Source organism: Hippocampus comes, unplaced genomic scaffold, assembly GCF_001891065.2.
Source record: "Hippocampus comes isolate QL1 unplaced genomic scaffold, H_comes_QL1_v1.1 scaffold7, whole genome shotgun sequence".
In the NCBI taxonomy this organism is placed as follows: Eukaryota; Metazoa; Chordata; class Actinopteri; order Syngnathiformes; family Syngnathidae; genus Hippocampus; species Hippocampus comes.
In genome coordinates, this window is record NW_017842060.1 from 9,464,784 (window position 1) to 9,483,200 (window position 18,417).

Consider the following 18,417-nt stretch of genomic DNA (forward strand, 5'->3'; position numbering starts at 1 on the left):
TAACTGTATTTCTTTTTAATTTGCTAACAAAATAACCCCAACATTTACCAAAATATGCACTAGCTAGAGCAGAACCACTTGTTTGAGTAAATGCCAAAAATCTGCATTTGGAGGGCCATGTTACTGTTATTACAATTGTTAGTTTCTCTTTTAAAACAAATTATAAACCTTTTCTGAATGGAAACAAATGGTGGCATTGTTTTGACTGTTTCACCCCCCCCCCCCCCCCCCCCCCCCGAATGTATTGCCACATCCACATCTGTTCTGTTGCAAACTATACAGTAGTTTTATTTTCTTTGCACTAAGACTTAGATACTTTAAAGCAAAAATGTTTCCTTTTTCTTGGTTTAACATTGGATTTGCTTATTTTGATATTTCTACTGTTGTGACCAGTGAGCTTGTGTGATATTTAACCGTTGTCCTGTGTTACAACACGTCTCCATACTTGTTTCATTGCTCAACACACCGTGGGAATGTAGACTGTAACGTCCTTGAGAGGAAAAAAACAGATGTGTGAGTGCTTGTTGATCTCGCGATAGCACCGAGCGCTGTCAATGGGTGTCTATTGTGAGAATTTTCCTATTCACGCGCGACTTCACAACTTTCCCACGCCTGTTGTTTGGGCGGCTCGTCGCGGCTCCTGCCTCCCTCACTTTCTCACCATTCGGTGCCCTTCTGTCAACCCCCGAACTTGGACCGTACTCCTCCTGCTGCCTCCAGTTTGGTTCCGTTGGCCCTGGTGGTATGGTGATAGTGGGCTCGGTGTGGGGTACCCTCAGGAGGGGTCTCGCGATTATTCGGGGAGGGAGGGGGGCGTTTTTTGGAAAATGGCGCCCGTTGTTACTGGGTAAGTGGAGATATTATTGAGTAAATGTTTGCTTGCTCAATACTGGTGTAGACCATCTGGGTTCGCTTAAGTTTGAGAAGGTTCTGTGTTCCAGAGAGGTGCTCAAACAAAGTTCTGGCGGCAGTACCTGCCGCATGTGGTCGCACAGTGTCAAACTATGTCAACAAAGCTAGAGACCCTAACGTGGATCGTGCGTGCATGAATATTTATTGAGTTCCCATTAGCGAAAAATATTTTTCCTATTTACAGTACAAGTTTTAATACTGTACTTATCAATAAGTAACTTTTTCCATTCATTCCGACTCAGTGCATGATCTGTTCCTGATATACGTCTTCATGATTCTTTGAATGTTTTTTTTTCTTGGTAACAATACTATCACTACATGTATAATAATAATTCTATTTTTTCTAGTCACGTTCAACTTGCCTTATTTTTGTAGGAAATTTGGTGATCTCTGTCAACCCCAACGTTTAACAAGGTAAACAAAATATGTAAAAAAAATAATGTGTGGCATTTATTATTGTTACTCTGTTAGGCTCTGATTAGGTAGAACCGGACTGCATAATACTGAGAGCTGTTTGTTATTGTTATGTTTTGTCCAACTCAAAGAGTTAACATGATCTTTTCAGGGAGGCAATGAGAGTGTACTTAAAGGAAAAAGATGATCAAACAGTCCTTATTCTGCATGCAAAAGTGGCACAAAAGTCCTACGGCAATGAGAAAAGGTATGTGTGTGTGTGTGTGTGTGTGTGTGTGTGTGTGTGTGTGTGTGTGTGTGTGTGTGTGTGTACTTGGCTTCACAAAGAATGTCGTTTTTTGATGATCATCCCTAATTATTTATTTATATGGGTAGGTTTTTCTGCCCTCCACCATGCGTCTATCTGCTGGGAAGCGGCTGGAAAAAGAAGCTCGAGGCGATGCAGAAGGAGGGCTGCACAGAGCAGGAGGCTCAACCCTGTGCTTTCATCGGGATTGGCAACAGTGAAGTGGAGATGCAGCAACTCAATTTGGAAGGGAAGGTGAGAACTCTTGTGCCACTGAAGGTAGTGCGATATATGAATACAATGTTAAGTACTACTACATATATATACTATACTGTACTACATATACATATTATTGCGATTCTATGCTACTGCATACTACAACCATAATAATAAACGTTATTAGATTCATGCTTCTGTCATTGTGAAGCAAAGTGGAAATAAAGTGTTATTTTCCTTGAACATTGTAAAGACCTAAAAGATTTACGTAGATGGTACATCATTGTATGAATGATGTGTGTCCTTTTAAGGTGAGCCAGAACCAAAACAAACTTCATAATTCAGAATTTCCCCACTGTAGGGCTCAGAATGTCACGCTGTGCTTCACTTCTACTGAAACAACTCTGGTGTTTTTGTCCCCGCACTAGAACTTCTGCGCTGCTAAGACCTTGTATATCAGTGACACAGACAAAAGGAAACACTTCATGTTGTCTGTGAGAATGCTGTATGCCAACAGCGCAAACATTGGAGGTTTCCTCAGTAAGAGAATCAAAGTCATCTCCAAGCCTTCCAAGAAGAAGCAGTCCTTGAAAAATGCAGACTGTGAGTATGAACGTATACACAATATGCTCTTTTTGGAATGTGTTCGACAGAGTACCTATTCTCATCTTTGCCGTCGTGTCTCACAGTGTGTATTGCATCGGGAACAAAGGTAGCTTTATTTAACCGCCTGCGATCACAAACAGTCAGCACCAGGTATCTACATGTGGAGGGTGGAAACTTTCATGCTAGTTCCTTGCAGTGGGGGGCCTTCTACATCCATCTCTGTGAGTCCTTCTATCCACTTACAATTGTCTGTTCTGTCGAATTCCCTTTCCACTTGCTCTTTTCCAGCATTGTTTCATGTCGTGATGTCACACATCATCATGATGCTTTTTCTCATTTTCTTCAGTGGACGATGATGAATCTGAAGGGGAGGAGTTTGCTGTGCGAGACGGTTACATTCATTACGGCCAGACAGTCAAACTGGTCTGCTCTGTAACTGGCATGGCACTGCCCAGATTGGTATGCATGTGACTTCACATACACTCGATGGACAAAATAATTGGGTAACTTGGCCAACCTCAAGGCAAAATGGAAGACAAATAATTTTGGAATGTGTCTGCCTAGTTATGTCTATGCGTTCGTAGAGAAGAACATTTCTGAAGTCAAATCAGAGTCACAGTCTCCAAATGAGGAAACAATCTCCATTCTAGTGCATCACAGTGTTCTGTGCCTTGATAGAAGCGAGGATTGTTCAAGATGAAGATTTAAGCACTTCTGTGTCTGTTTTGTACCTGATTAATTCATTTAAACAAATGTCCCAATCGTTTTGTCCATATAGTATTATCAGAATGATGTTGCTGATTCAAGAGAGAATTACAAATGTTGAATAACTTGTCTTGCCATTACCATGATGCATGGAGGATTTGGAATGTTATTTTTCAGTCTAATTTAATGGTTGGTCGCTATACTACAGTTGCGTGTATTTATTGATTTATTTTTTAATCGGCCTTCTGTAAGGTCTTTCTGGGACACTGAAGGTTGTCATTGTACAAAATGTTTTTGTACGACAACAAATTAAATTTCAGAAAGAACAAAAGGGGTTAAGTCAATTAAGGAATACGAGGTTACAAGGTATGCCTTTTGTCACTATTTTTTTATGTCTATACACTGTATTTAATGAGATTTGATGTTTGTACAACTGATGTGCCATGATGCTTCCAAGCTAGTACGTGTCTACTGCTAAACGTGCTCCCCCCCCCCCCCTTAATTTCTTAGGTCATCCGTAAAGTGGATAAGCAGGCAGCGTTGTGGGATGCAGATGACCCAGTGTCACAGCTCCACAAGTGTGCCTTTTACCTGAAAGACACAGAACGGATGTACCTTTGTCTCTCACAGGATAGAATAATTCAATACCAGGTAGGCACCTAAAGCAATGCACTTCAAGTTGGTCAGAGATCAAACCAAGTATGATATACAGGTACTTCCAATGATGAGTAAAACGGTAGTCTGCACTTGGTGGAATCTTAGGCTGCTCGTCGGGGCTTTGATGCCAATTTAAGGCTGCTTTGTGCAGTGTAAAAAAAAACCATACTGTATAGAGAGAGAGAGAGAGAGAGAGAGAGAGAGAGAGAGAGAGAGAGAGAGAGACGAGGGGCTACACCCCCCAGAGAGAGAGACACGAGGCTATAGCCCCATCTTGTGGCAGTTAGATATTTTACAAAGCTCAGAAACAGCAGATAGTACTTTTTTCGTCAATAACAGGTTAGGTTAAAAAAAAAAAGGCGATAGGTGAATTTGCGCTTCCTGCGTCGTGAATAGACAGTGGAAGACTGTTTGCATTGTTGAAGAAATACCGCTCAAAACTGAGAAAAGATTTGAAGCAGAGAGCTAGCCAATTCCTTCATTTTAAGTTTTATTGCTGACAGGAGTTAAACAATCCAGCCAAGAAACTGAAATAGTCTGCATGTGTCCCCACAAGGCTCTGTAAGCGTCGCTGGATGTGAGCAAATGATTGGCATGTCTCTCAGTCACGTCTTCAAGTCTCTGCAGTCTCTGATTGGCTAGTTTTGTTGCGTGATGAAAGTTTTAAAAATCGATGATGAAAAATTAAATCAAAGGCATAAGATGGGGCCACAGAGGAATTATTTTTTCAAAAGATAGCTTCAATGCAGTGAGGAGAAAAGTCTGTGAATCCGATGGAATCTCTTCAATTTCTGCTTAAGTCGGTCTTCAAATGTCGATTGAAAAGAATGAATAAACCGTCGGCTTAAACTAACAACATAAAAAACGTACAGGTTTTTATATTTTTCTTGAACAAACCATGGAAAGCATTCACAGGACAGGGAGGAGAAAGTAAGCATACCCTTTGATTTAATAACGAGTTGACCGTCACTTGACAGAAATCACCTTCAACCATATATCAACGTAAGTGTAAAATGATTTGTTGCTTCAGGCTGCGCCATGCATCAAAGAAGGAAACAAGGAGATCATTAACGACGGCGCCTGCTGGACCATCATCAGCACAGACAAGGCTGAGTATACATTCTATGAGGGCATGGGCCCTGTGAGCACTTCAGTCACTCCTGTACCTGTCGTGGAGAGCCTGCAGGTGCGCACGCACACACAGAGTTTGGACAATGTGCTTTTTGTTGCCTTGAAACAACCTTTTTTTATGTTTGATGGCTGTGTCGTTTCAGTTAAATGGCGGAGGAGATGTAGCCATGTTAGAGCTGACTGGACACAACTTCTCCCCGAAACTAACGGTGTGGTTTGGAGATGTGGAGGCTGATACCATATATAGGTATGATAGTTGTGAGTACAAATGTACACTACTCCCCAAAAAAAGTTAGTGATATTCTTTCAGGTTTTGTCTTAAATTCCTGGTTGGACCTGAAATGCTTTAAAGGTGAACTTCATTTGACATTTCAGGATTTTAGCTGAAGTTTCAGCTGAAAGCCCAATATTCTGAAGTCTTTGTGAGGAGTATACCTTCTGTGTGTGTGTGTGTGTGTGAACTTAAATCCAGAAAGCTTTGTGATATTCATGTGTCTTCCAAGATGCGGCGAGATCATCCTCTGTGTGGTGCCGGACATTTCGGCTTTCAGAGAGGGCTGGCGCTGGGTCAGGCAGCCAGTGCAGGTCCCGGTCACGCTGGTCCGTAATGATGGAATCATCTATGCCACCTCCCTCACCTTCACCTACACTTCAGAACCAGGACCCCGACCTCACTGCAGTGTTGCTGAGGCCATATTGAGGACACACGCCAGCTCCTCATCAACAGCATCAGCATCCCAGACCTCTTCGTCTTCACCTCCCTCCTCACTGGGCGCACTCACAAATGGCCAGGTGGCTTACCGTAGTTGTGACTCAGGCATGTTATCAGGGTCATCAGCCATGTCCATGTTGTCATCGTGATACTCATAGCAAGCGTGTTATTTTTGAAACATGCACAATGACTAAACTGTTTTGCGTTTCTGAGGAGGACCTTTGAGAACACTTGATGGAAGCGCAAGTGTTTGGTTCCATCTAGTGGAGTATTTTGGACACGCATATCAGGCTTTTGGACTCAAGGCAAAGGATGGGCCTTTCAGCTCCTAAACCGTAAGGGCAAACGACATTGTTCATTGTTGTGTGCCAGGAACCATTGCTGCGGCAGTTTTTGTATAGAGATAGAGTACAAAAGATTTGACTTCTTTGTATTCCTGCTTTGTTTTACAAGCTTTTGCTGAGGTTCAGTTTACATACCATTCAACATAGAAATTTTGCTCTTTTGAATCTATAGTTACGTAAATTTTATTTTGATTACATTATTTAGCAACATGAGCAGTACAATATATTAGAAAACCTCTTCGTATGATTCAGTACTGCACACTATAAACAATAATAAACATATTGTTACATCGAAACCTCGGTGTTAATTCAGCTAAGGGTATTAGTGATCAGGGATACCGATCATCCGTGAGTGAGTCCTTCTGATACCGAAAGGGCAAGGGGATGTGTTGGCTGCAGGCTACAAAGTACGAGCTGTAAGTGATCGTTTTTTTTTTTTTTGTGTGTTCGGCAATGAAAGCCATTCATTGTCATGCCGATCGTAATTTTCCACAGAAATCGGCCGATCATGATTTGGCGGCCGATCGACCTAACGGCGCAGCACTAAATTCAACACACTTTCTTGTCGGTATCTAGGGAGACCCAATACAGCTCTGGTCATGGGTCTAATTAGATTTTGTATTCCTATTCAAGAACCTAGTGCACCCTACTTAGCTCAATGCTGCAGGGGCCCTGTTGGGCATGGCTACAGGTCAACGCCGTGCCACTATTTTTAAACTGGGAGGAGATTGCTGGAATGAAACCTTACACTTTGTTAGGCTACTGTTAGCGCGGCTGTGAGACTGTTTGTGTCCTTTTGCGCTATTAATGTACTTGCATAATCATTTGGGTTCTACAGCCAGACTAGGTTGTGGAGCATGTCTGCTGAAACACACACACACACACCGTACCAATAACTTGCAGGCAAAGTTAATTGGCATAGTTGTTGAAACGAGTTTCATCCGAGTCTCCGACCCAGCAAAGCCATGACCAATGTCATGCTATTCCTGTTCGGATCTCAAGCGAAAGCTTAAAATGGAAACTTTTTATGCCACCTAAGTAAGCACTATAATCCGAAAACAAATCAAAGACAGAAAATAAGTATATGGCAGTCAGCGGAACAACTGTTAACGGCATTTTTTTTTCCCACCCTCTACACATTTGGGATGGGGGTTGGCGTATGAGGAAACCTAATAATGTGATGAGACCCTGCTACTGGACTGAGACAGAGAGAGATAGAGAGAGCGGTGTCTTGAGGTCTTTACACAACTGTGAAAGAGGACTGAAGTACTGGATTTTGTTTATCTAAACAGCACAGATACCAAGTGAACACTAGGAAACAGGATTAAAGACATCTTTTGTTCATCTTCATCCTCTGGATTTGATACTGTTCTGTGATCACCAGATAGATCTTCAAGATGGAACAATTTCTGGATGCGCCATCATCGGCTTTTTAATATGATCTAAGGAATATAACTCCGAGATTTTTCCGGAATTCCACTGGGCAACGGTTTAGGCACCGTGCAGTTGCCCTCGGTACTTTAACTTGTTCATTCCTCAGTCCGCATTTCATTTTTGTTTTCAGGATTTTCTCAACTTTCGACATGCTTCCCTTTGTCTTGTTTTTATTCCTCATTTTCCCTACTGCTTTTTTGGTCGTTGTGCAAAGTGCCAGTGAGCTGCCAGGCATCAGTTTCCCAAGTGGGGGTACAGGTTTCAATCCAGGGGGTAAGTTGACTGAATGAATCACACAGTAATTCCTGTAAAGCATCACGAAGTAACACGGTACTCCACGTATGCATATTTTTGAGTAAAGACCAATTCATTTTACTTTTACGTACTTTTTCTATTCAAGTGATAGGACTACTGTTTCTTTTCTAATATCACAAAGCATTAATTTGTAGAATACTTCCACATGTGGGTAACATCAGAATTTCTGCAAGTGGCACCTTTCACCCTCACCACTAACTACCGGTAGTTACTTTAAGAATAAAGTAGCAGAATTAGTAAAGAAACTGAGTAATGAATAGAGTAACTAATTTACTCTTTCAAGTTTAGACTGACTTCCAAAGGATTTCCAGCTTATGGGGAAAATAAAACTAATTGTGCGCAGTACCTGAGGGCAAAGCATACCCCCCCAGATTCGGAAAATGGGTGGAGATACTTTGTTGTTTTCTATAGCAGTGATTCCCGACATTTATTGAGCCAAGGCACATTTTCTAAGTTAAAAAAAATCACATGGCGCACCACCCAAAAAAATTGTCACAAAAAGAGAATACATATGACAATTTCATGCTTTTTACCATCTCATACTTTTTTTTTTGGGGGGGGGGCGTTTATTTGTTCTTTCTGTCACTATAAGTTGCTGGCATAGATGGACAACAATATGGCGCTGCGAGAGTGGCTGCCTTTCCAGCAGCTCCTATATTTTGTTCTTCTACTTCTTTCTTTCATAACTTTGCTGCTGTGAAATGGGAATTTCTCCATTGCGAGACTAATAAAATATTTCTTATTTCTTATAATACATTATTTGTTATTAATAACGCACTTGTAGCTCAGAAAGTCTTTGCCTGTACACTATTGAGAATTAATAGCCATAATCAGTGAAGAACTGCAGGATTTCATCAGAAACCAAGGGAGCGTGACCCTTGCTTTGGTTGTGTACGAACAGATGGGAAGATGATTGAGCAAATAATACCTTAAATAACCTCATGTCATCGAGCAATAAGGTTAATGTTGGTCCATCGTTACTCACTGAAATAACTTTTCCTTTAATTCAACGTACAGACAATGGTAATATTTTTCACAGAGAGGCAAGCATGTCAGGAACTTTCTGGTATACTGTACTCATTTCACAAGCAGATCTTTTGACTTGTTGTCTCTCGAGCCGTCCAGAGCACAAAGATATCTGAGTCACAGAGACAAAAATGGGCTGTGACTAAGAGACCTGGAAAAACAATAATCTGTAGGTCATTTTCCACTACAGTATTTTGGTCTTCTCTATTCAGATCCTAATTTCGGAACATGCTATACAGTTCAACGCCGACCCAAGACGGTTTGTTTTGATATGTTGAATGATGAACCAGGTCAACATTAAGCACGTATTTTCTAGAATTACAGTATATGACAGCCAAACCATCTGCCTCTTACAACATCATATTTTAGAACACCCCTGTCCTAACCTCACGTAGAACATTCAGTTCTGACAATGTGAAATGGGAATTTCTCCATTGCGAGACTAATAAAGGATTTCTTATTTCTTATAATACATTATTTGTTATTAATAAATAATTGTCCCACCAATTAAGTGAAAGTTAAGCTCAGGGCACACTGGTTGGGAATCACTGGTCTATAGAATGTACCTTTGTAAACACAGCAATAGAAAAGGCCTACTAGTGTTATGTAAACGTCTTTAAAAAATTATATATATATATATATATATATATATGTGTGTGTGTGTGTGTGTGTGTGTGTGTGTGTGTGTGTGTGTGTGTACAAAAAAAAAAAAATATAATTCAACGTACAGACAATGGTAATATTTTTCACAGAGAGGCAAGCATGTCAGGAACTTTCTGGTATACTGTACTCATTTCACAAGCAGATCTTTTGACTTGTTGTCTCTCGAGCCGTCCAGAGCACAAAGATATCTGAGTCACAGAGACAAAAATGGGCTGTGACTAAGAGACCTGGAAAAACAATAATCTGTAGGTCATTTTCCACTACAGTATTTTGGTTTTCTCTATTCAGATCCTAATTTCGGAACATGCTATACAGTTCAACGCTGACCCAAGACGGTTTGTTTTGATATGTTGAATGATGAACCAGGTCAACATTAAGCACGTATTTTCTAGAATTACAGTATATGACAGCCAAACCATCTGCCTCTTACAACATCATATTTTAGAACACCCCTGTCCTAACCTCACGTAGAACATTCAGTTCTGACAAATAAATATTTACCTTATAACAAAGTCAACAAGCTTTAGTTGTTTTTTAGGAGGGGAGGGGTTAGCGCAACAAAGTTGTGTTGTCTAATTGTTTAAAATTAAAACAAAATGTCAACAAAAATAAACCATCTTATTTGTTGTTTTAATAAAAAGAAAAAATAAACGAAAGTGCCGTCTGTTGGAGCAACATCAACGGAGCAATCATCTAAACAGCGCGGTCTGTCAGTTCGAGAAAACATTTCAACAACATAAGCAAGGCAGTTCTCTGTTAGAACTGCAAAATAATTGCAATATGTTGTTTTCAAACTATAGAACCAGTCAATCGCTTTAATTCAGACTTTTTTTTGTTTTGTTTTTACTTTGAACATGCAGTACAAAACACAGAGAACACTATGTCCTACCAGTCCAAAACGGAGTAGGAATAAGTTAAAAAATCCAAATGAAGCATTCATTTATGTATTGATTGAAATAGTGTCGTATACTGTACGGTAACAGTGTCATTTATTTGTCTTTTGGACCCATGTAGACCCATGCATGGTGGTGTCGCCACCGTGTATAAGTGAAGCCGATCGTTACAGCCTGGAGGCTCTGCAGAGCATCCATCAGATGATGGATGATGACAAGGATGGAGGGATTGAGGTGGAGGAGAGTGTGGAGGTACTGTACGATGTTTTCTCATCCTTCCTGAAATAATTTCATATCCTCACCAAGTTGCAAGAGACATGCAGAATTAAAATCAACGACAACAGGTGCTTTGGCTAAAGAAAAAGTGCTACTTCAAGGATAGCAACAGTTTAACTTGGCTTTTGGCCCCCTGACAAAAAAGGTTTGCTCTCATACATTTGGCACTCTTTGCAGCACATCGACCCAGTCATCTCAATGTTTTTTAAGTTCATCGTGTACATTGCACAGTCATGTATGTGATTTTCGTGATTGCCCTTTCACCTTCCAGAATGGACTTCTGAGCTCCATTATATAAGGCCTCGAATTACGGTTGCCGTAGAGACATCAAGGGAGTGACATGAGCTCGTCACAGCACAGTCCCAAGATGTCTTCAGTCATCAAATGAAGCCTTCATCTTTATCCAAGGCTACATTTCTAGACACTATGCAGACAAGTGTCAGTATCTATTTTAAATACAGAATCAAACGACGCCACGCGAGGTCACCCGGGGTAAAGAAGTCCGAGGTGAGGGACCAGATAAAACCCCTATGATGAGACAAATTACATAAGGGTGAGAAGGGTAAGACGCCCTTCCACTCGCCCTCGGTGAGTGGCGCTGAGCAGGTGCGGGCATGCTTATTGCCTGTAAGTCACCCAAGTTGATGAAAGGATCGAAGCATGCGGGTGATGGGATGGGTTCGGAGTGTAGTTGTTGCTCCTCCGCATCGAGCCGAGCCAGATGAGGTGGCTCTAGCATGCCTTCTGAACGCCACCCTGGTGAGGTCTTCCGGGTCAGTCATAAAGGGAGGAAACCTTGGAAACAGCCCAAGACATACTGGAGAGACCATGCCTGCCGGCTGGCCTGGGAGTACCTCGGGAACCCTCCGGAAGAGCTGGACAAAGCGGCGCGGGAGAGGGCTTCCCTGCTTGAACTTCTGCTCCACTAATGAAACCTATAAATCATTGACCATATTAGTTCAGTCTGAATGTATGCATTTAGCGGAGAGAAACTGTGTACAGTTGTGGAAGGCAGAGGTGTTGATCCATATGTGCAGCTCAAGTTCATGAACTTGAAAATGCTTCACCAGCCAAGTGTAAATGTATGCTGGCAAGTGGAGACACATTACTTCCATAGCCCCGCTCCTTAATGTATACACAGACTACAATGCTAAAAATACACTTTTCCGGTCAGACCTGGACACACAGTTGGTGAGCAGGCTCGTGTTACTTACCCGGTATGCGGATAAAATGTTTTCATTTGCTTTTGGAGCGGCATGTAAATGAGGATAATGTTGTCAGACCATAAAACTTGCAAAAAAGGTGCACAGGAATAAAAATTGCGGAATTGTAGCTCAGAATATGGAGACCTGACTGTACCTTGCCAAAGCCTTTTCAATTCGATAAGTCTAAAAAAAACCCTAAACAAAAAACGAGTGATCCTAAAGCAGAAAACGTAAGCAAAGAACAATACAACTGATCAATCGATCAGATTAGTATTTTGGATATAAACTGTGCTGTGATTTTTTTTTCCCCAAGGTGTTTTCAACCTGTTGCTGCTGACTCCAAACCTTTTCTTAAAATCTTGCAGTTCATCATTGAAGACATGAAGCAACAGCAGACCAACAAACATAGCCACCTGCACCGAGAAGACCAGCACATCACAGTGGAGGAGCTTTGGAAAGGCTGGAAGTCATCTGAAGGTGTTTGTCCAGAAGATGAAATGTGTACAAACATTTGAAACTTTACCAAGTCTCACTTGTTTTCTCACTTCCCAGTTCATAATTGGACCCAAGACGACGTTATTCGCTGGCTCAGGGAGTTTGTCGAATTGCCGCAGTACGAAAAGAACTTTAAAGACTTCAAAGTCAATGGAAACACACTCCCGAGGTGATAATATTCTGTGTCCAAGCAAATGTCTGAAAACACACTCATCTTAATTAAAACAACAAGAGCAGCTAAAACAGCATCCCTCTGCCTTTTCTATAGAATTGCAGCCAATGAGCCTTCATTCCTGAGTGGCCAGCTGAGAGTTCAGGATCAGAGAGACAAACAGAAGCTCAACATCAAAGCTCTTGATGTTGTGCTGTTTGGACCACCGACCCGTAAGGAACATGGATGAAATCTTGTCTCTTTTAACACAAGTTTCCTCGAAATGTGAAGGACAACTCATGACAATGACGATGCTCGGATTGAATTTTTACTCTCAGAGAGCTCCAGAGATTTTGCAGGTCTTAAATGATCAATGTCTGGATCAATAAAGCCCCTAGCTCCATCTTGCAAAATTGTACTCGTATTCACGGTACATTAGGTGCAAGATAACACTTCGTTTCAGCTGCTATTGATTATGTCGACGTCGCAAAGAAGCAATCAACCACTTATTCATGATACATGAAAAATACATCATTTTTTAATCACAACCATTTTTTTTTCTTTCTCACAGGCCCCCCTCACAATTATATGAAAGATCTACTACTCATGGTGTCAGTGGTGATGGGAGTCGGGGGCTGCTGGTTTGCTCAGGTCCAGAACAAAAGCAGCAAGATCCATATAAACAAGATGATGAAGGATTTGGAAAGTCTGCAGCGAGCTGAACAAAGCCTCCTCGACATGCAGGAACAGTAAGCACACAAGGCAAATCCCACAGTCTTCATCGCCAGGAATTGACGTTATCAACACGACGATGCAATTTGCCTCCTATTCAGACTGGAGCGAGCCCAGGAGGAGAAACGTAATGTGGCGGAGGAGAAACAAAACTTGGAGGAGAAGATGAGGGATGAGATCATAGGGGCACAGGAGGAGGCTCATCGACTGCAAGAGCTGAGGCAGGGCGCCGTCAGTGAACTAAGTCGCCTCCGATATGCAGAAGAAGAACTTGTGCAGGTACCTCACATGCATTCATAGCTAGCAATGTGCAAAGGTCGGTCCAATTTTAAACAAAGCATTTAAAAACGGACAAATATCGTGGCCTCAGGTCCGTGGAGCACTGAGGCAGGCGGAAAAGGACATGCATGCAACTTGGACTGCCTCAGAAGTCCTCCAGCAGTGGCTCCAGTTGACACATGAAGTTGAGGTCCAGTACTACAATGTCAAGAAACACAGTGCTGAATTACAGCTCGCCACTGCCAAAGAAGAGGTGAGACATGGAAAAATACAGTCGAAACAGGTGTGTCAGAGAAGTTCCGGGACTGCCGTCACAAAAGATAGATTTCAAACTCAAACTACAACCTTGTCCCTTCAAATTAGGGCAGCTCAGTGTTGCAAGACAAATTGTGGCTGCTTCATCAGGACAACACGCCTGCTTACAGAGCCTCCAAACAGTTCCTGGTCGAGAAGGAATTTGCCCTGCGAGAGCAGTCTCCCTACTCACCCGAGCTGGCTCTGTGTGATTTTTAATTTTTTTCCTCCTCCCCAAAACTCAAAACGGTAATCGGTGGAATAGGTTTTAAGACCTGAACCACATCAAGACGGTCATGATGACAGAACTGTGGAGGATCTAAAATAAAAAAAAAAAAATCCTGACAAGAGTGCACGAAGGCGTGGCAGAGAATGCCCGGGCAGCATGTTTGATTCCAAGGCGATTGCTGTATTTGTGACACCTGTGCCGGAACCTTTCTGACATTCACCGTACGAATAGCAACTAATCGTGACTCAGCATTTCAATCTGAATATCTTCTTGCATCCTTTTCTTCAGGCAGAAAAGATTAAAAAGAAGAGAAGCTCAGTGTTTGGGACTCTCCATGTGGCCCACAGTTCATCTTTGGATCAGGTTGACCACAAGATTCTCGAGGCAAAGTGAGTCGCATAGTGACTATAGTTAGGTTTGACTTTTAGTCTCCCAAAGTAAACAGGTCTCTCCAAGAGGAGATAAATAAAGCACTAACGTCTATCTCTCTCCAAAAGGAATGCCTTGTCGGACGTAACCGCATGCCTGCGGGAGCGTCTCCATCGCTGGCAACACATAGAGCGCATCTGTGGCTTCCCCATCATCAGGAATCCTGGCCTTACCAACCTCACCGCTCTGCTCTACTCAGACTCGCTTGCTGTTGGTTTTCCCCGAGTCCCTCAGCCATCTCACTTATGGCACAGCTCACTTCATGAGTCAATCGAGGACCTGTTAGAAGAGTCTTCCGCGGCGATGCTGTCTCAAATTCCAGGTGAGGTACTACTGTAAGTTTTTGTCTTTGTTGTTCAGCGATTATGTGGAGTGACTTGGTCGTTGATTTGAGTCCGCCGACACTGACTCCGAGTTGCAGCCCTTTCAAATCAAAAGTTATGATTGCATACTATGTGTCATGAGTAAAATCAGAGCCTTAATTTTAAAACTGATTCTGTCACCTCAAGTAGAGTATGTTAGCTTGCTTGCTAGATATTTTTATTGTTACACCACAATAATCCTTTGGGACAAGTTAAATGCAAAGAAGTAATTTTACTGCGCATTGGACAAAATTGGACACAATTACGCAGTCCCAACCTCCACCCTTACAAATGAGTTGAAAGCAGTGCCCAGCATGTGCCAAGTAGTAATCATAAGTGTTCATGTGAAAATGAAATTCTGATGATGTGTTAGGCGTGGCCCACCTTTTCGTACTTCTTTCTGTTTGCTTGTTTGCAACGATTGGCTTTGCTGATTGGCTTACACGATGTCTTACTCTAGTTGCAGGCGTACCACTTAAGAATTCCCCTCGACCTCGAACGTCTACCATACGCCGGTCACGGCGTCACGGCGTCACACAACCGCCTACCACTCTAATCTCGGCAGACCCCGACCTTCTCATCCCAATTCGAACTCCCTATCCTTGTTTCGATGAGGATGACGGAGTCTTTCGCAAAACTGTAAAGAAACAGTAAGTCTCTGGTACCTTCATATTCCAGTACAATGTTTTTAAATCTTTAATTCAAATTGTCGTTATCCTTTTCCTTGTTTCAATAGAGACTCCCAAGAAAGGTTCTCAGATTCCGACCATTCCACTTCACCTCCTCATAGCAAAATGTACCCTTGTTCCCCTGCTGATGGCTCCCATCGAAAACTCTATCGTGACGAAACAGAACCTCTTGTCGAAAGGTCTCTGACAAAGCCTGCGACTAAAGAAACTGAATCCGATGTTGAATCTCCAGTTCGAAAAATTTCTCTGGAAGAACTTGAAACTCCTGTTGATGTTTCCTGCCGGAAGATGGTGAAAGATAAAGCTCTGGACTGTTCTTTGGAAAATCCTTCGATGATGATGTCAAAAGATGGATCGTTAATTGAGGCGTCATTCAGGAGGCGATCCAGAGGTGGGAGTGAAAGTGCACCGGATTTTGTAATTAGAAAGGTATCGGCCAGTGAATTAGATGCAGAATTCCCACCTTGCAAAACAGAAATAATAGAGGACGTAACAGACAATTTATCGAGGAGTCTACCAAAAGATCGAGGTGAGTTTCCACTTGAAGTCAGGAAGATTGTTTGGGATGAAGTGGAGGCATCAGAATTTGGACAAAAGAAGTTATCAAGAGCTATGATGGGGGCTTCGGTAGACACTGCCTCAAGAAAGCTACTGGAAGGTTCCGAGGGTCCGTTTGACTTGGTCGCCAGAAGGATTACGAGAGACTCAATGGGAATGTCCTTGGATGGAAGTCCTTGTTGGCAGCCTGATTGCTCTGTGAGAGGGACAGCCAAAGACAAAATGGCTGAGGTGCCTATAATACCCTCAAGAAAAATCTCAAAGGAGGGGTATTTTGCAGACACTGTGTCCGCACAGGCTCTCCCCAGAGAGGAAACAGAGCGACAAATGCACCACACATCTTCAACGGAGAAGCTAGAATTGGGTTCCGAAGCCTCAATAAGTCGGGGGCAATGTAAAGAGGAACGTGACGTACTTCTGAGAAGGAGAGCACCTCGATTGTCGAGAGATGAGCAGCTTACACAAGAAAACAACCCCCTCGAATCACCCATAGAAGCACATCGTCATCGAGTAGTGAGGGACGAATCTGAAGAGTCTGAATCAAACTTAGTGCCCGGTGAAAGTGAGCAGCCAGACCTTACCGCGACCTCCAACGTGCCATGGAAGCCATCTGCAGATATTTTTGCAGTTGGTCCATTGAGCCGGCTTGTTTATGATGGAATCCTAGAGAAGTCTTGCAACTCCATGGCAGCAACCCCAATGAGCCTTTCTGCCTCAACTCTCAACGTTCCCCAGAGCTTTCCCAAGAGTCAGGCACTGTTGGAGCCACCAGTGGTGCCAGCAAGAGGAACCGACCAATCCAGTCCATCCTCGACTGAAGCGAAAGATGACAGAAACAGGGATAAAGAGAAGAGCAAGAAGTCATTGAAGCTGAAAAATCTTTTCAAAAAGAAAAATGAGGCAATGACAGAGAAGGTACAACAAAGCGGTCTCCAGAAACTCTGACGATGGGATTGAGCACACATTTGTTGTATCCACCCCCCCCCCCGAAATGAAATCATCCAGCGGAGGTTTCATTTGAACCCTTTCAGGGACAGCGGTTCCTACAAGTAGACAGCTTATCAAGTTATCAGGTTACAGGGTGTATGAAAGAATTGAGGTATTAATGAAGCAATAATTTTTCGAGACATTATTCACAAAACATCAAAGTGATGTTATCCTATGGTCTCAAAGTAATGGCCCGAGATTTGAAACAAATAAGCACCTAATCCCTTCAAAAGCCTCCTTTTTTTTCCCCTTCAGAAGAATTTACACTCGGTCATTTGATAGACGTCCGTTTATGTTGACATATGGATCATAATAAAGTAACTGAGCCCAATTGAACTCCAGGTGGGGGCCCAGCGTGCTTTGAAGGGGGGGGGGGTAGTATTTTTGGACATTTTGACATTGGTTGGTTGTACATTTCTACCTGTTTTCTTGGCTGTGGATCGGAGATCAAGTCACAGGGATGACACATTTATCAAAATAAACAGATTTGATGACACAAAGGTCTTATAGATGTGCAGCTTATATATGAATGTGATCATCGAAAGGCATCCTTAGTATTATTGACAGATGAATGCGCAAATATGTAAATAATTCATTCATAAATCTCTTACACTTTTACTTCATCATCTTTTTGTTTGATGATTAGCTTTGTACACAATGGCCAATAATTGTGTTGTATTTTCATGGAAAACGCTGCATATTTGCTGACTATATTTTTTGTTCATTTCCAAGCAATATCAGCACTTTGGATGTGTTTTATCTGAAAACTAAAAGTTTCTAACTACTGCCACGCCCCCTTTGTAATAAATACAATTTTCTGTCATCACAATCCCATTTATGTTTTGCCAGATCTAATAAGCATATGTTTCGGTGAAACTTGAAATATTGATGTCATTTACGGATCAACGTGACCCTCATTGTTTACAAACTCAATCAACTTGAGCAATATTTCTTAATTTTATATACCTGTTAATGAGACGTGTCACTAAGATGTTTAATTGATGAATTGTTTCAAAGCAGATTTGAGCTTTTTTTTTTATTACATGATAAACTTTCTTTGTTTCTTTATTTGAGGCCTACAATTCTGACGGAACTGTAGAAAGCCTAATATTATTGTTTGCTGATTCCGCACATTTCCTTTAGAATAAAAGTCATTAAGCATTATGAATGTCCTACATTTTGCCTGCCTGTGCATTTTTTTCGAATCCGTTTTGAGTCACGGCGTTGTTTTGCAACGTGCGCGTGGAATGCAGTCAAAAGTCCTTTCGAAGTCCTGAAAAGAAGAGAAGAATTACATTTTTGAAGGTCACCTGCAAAGAAATACAAATTTACACGTGATGCACAAAATAACCACCGTTTAATTATTTTAGCATTTTTTTCTTCATCCTTTTTTTTTTAATTAAAAAAATTAAAAGGG

At 41.9% G+C, this 18,417-nt stretch overlaps 2 protein-coding genes across 3 annotated transcripts; both read left to right on the forward strand.

Moving 5' to 3' along the window:
- Window positions 1–592: 592 nt before the first annotated feature.
- LOC109511459 (recombining binding protein suppressor of hairless-like) lies at window positions 593–6,274 on the forward strand. Its single transcript, XM_019862581.1, has 11 exons — window positions 593–847; window positions 1,288–1,326; window positions 1,478–1,573; window positions 1,702–1,867; window positions 2,257–2,431; window positions 2,518–2,655; window positions 2,781–2,893; window positions 3,650–3,790; window positions 4,827–4,982; window positions 5,071–5,174; window positions 5,431–6,274. Exons 1-11 carry the CDS (start codon window positions 828–830, stop codon window positions 5,786–5,788), a joined length of 1,506 nt encoding a protein of 501 aa, XP_019718140.1. The 5' UTR covers window positions 593–827; the 3' UTR covers window positions 5,789–6,274.
- Window positions 6,275–6,414: 140 nt separating this feature from the next.
- LOC109511458 (stromal interaction molecule 2-like) lies at window positions 6,415–18,168 on the forward strand. Of its 2 annotated transcripts, none has more exons than XM_019862578.1 (12): window positions 6,415–7,690; window positions 10,436–10,566; window positions 12,161–12,272; window positions 12,348–12,459; window positions 12,559–12,674; window positions 13,013–13,190; window positions 13,275–13,452; window positions 13,544–13,705; window positions 14,264–14,364; window positions 14,473–14,726; window positions 15,227–15,416; window positions 15,503–18,168. In XM_019862578.1, the coding sequence occupies exons 1-12, from the start codon at window positions 7,567–7,569 to the stop codon at window positions 16,956–16,958; spliced, it is 3,114 nt and encodes a 1,037-aa protein (XP_019718137.1). In that variant the 5' UTR covers window positions 6,415–7,566; the 3' UTR covers window positions 16,959–18,168. The 2 variants fall into 2 exon arrangements, with proteins under 2 accessions (XP_019718137.1, XP_019718139.1); XM_019862580.1 differs by having other exon boundaries at window positions 15,233–15,416.
- The last annotated feature ends 249 nt before the right edge of the window (window positions 18,169–18,417 follow it).

Coding starts and splice junctions, on each gene's coding strand:
- LOC109511459 (XM_019862581.1), top strand. CDS start 828: ATGGCGCCCGTTGTTACTGG. Junction 848..1,287: donor ATGGCGCCCGTTGTTACTGG/GTAAGTGGAGAT, acceptor TTATTTTTGTAG/GAAATTTGGTGATCTCTGTC. Junction 2,894..3,649: donor GCATGGCACTGCCCAGATTG/GTATGCATGTGA, acceptor TTAATTTCTTAG/GTCATCCGTAAAGTGGATAA.
- LOC109511458 (XM_019862578.1), top strand. CDS start 7,567: ATGCTTCCCTTTGTCTTGTTTTTATTCCTCATTTTCCCTACTGCTTTT. Junction 14,365..14,472: donor CACAAGATTCTCGAGGCAAA/GTGAGTCGCATA, acceptor TCTCTCCAAAAG/GAATGCCTTGTCGGACGTAA. Junction 15,417..15,502: donor CGCAAAACTGTAAAGAAACA/GTAAGTCTCTGG, acceptor TTGTTTCAATAG/AGACTCCCAAGAAAGGTTCT.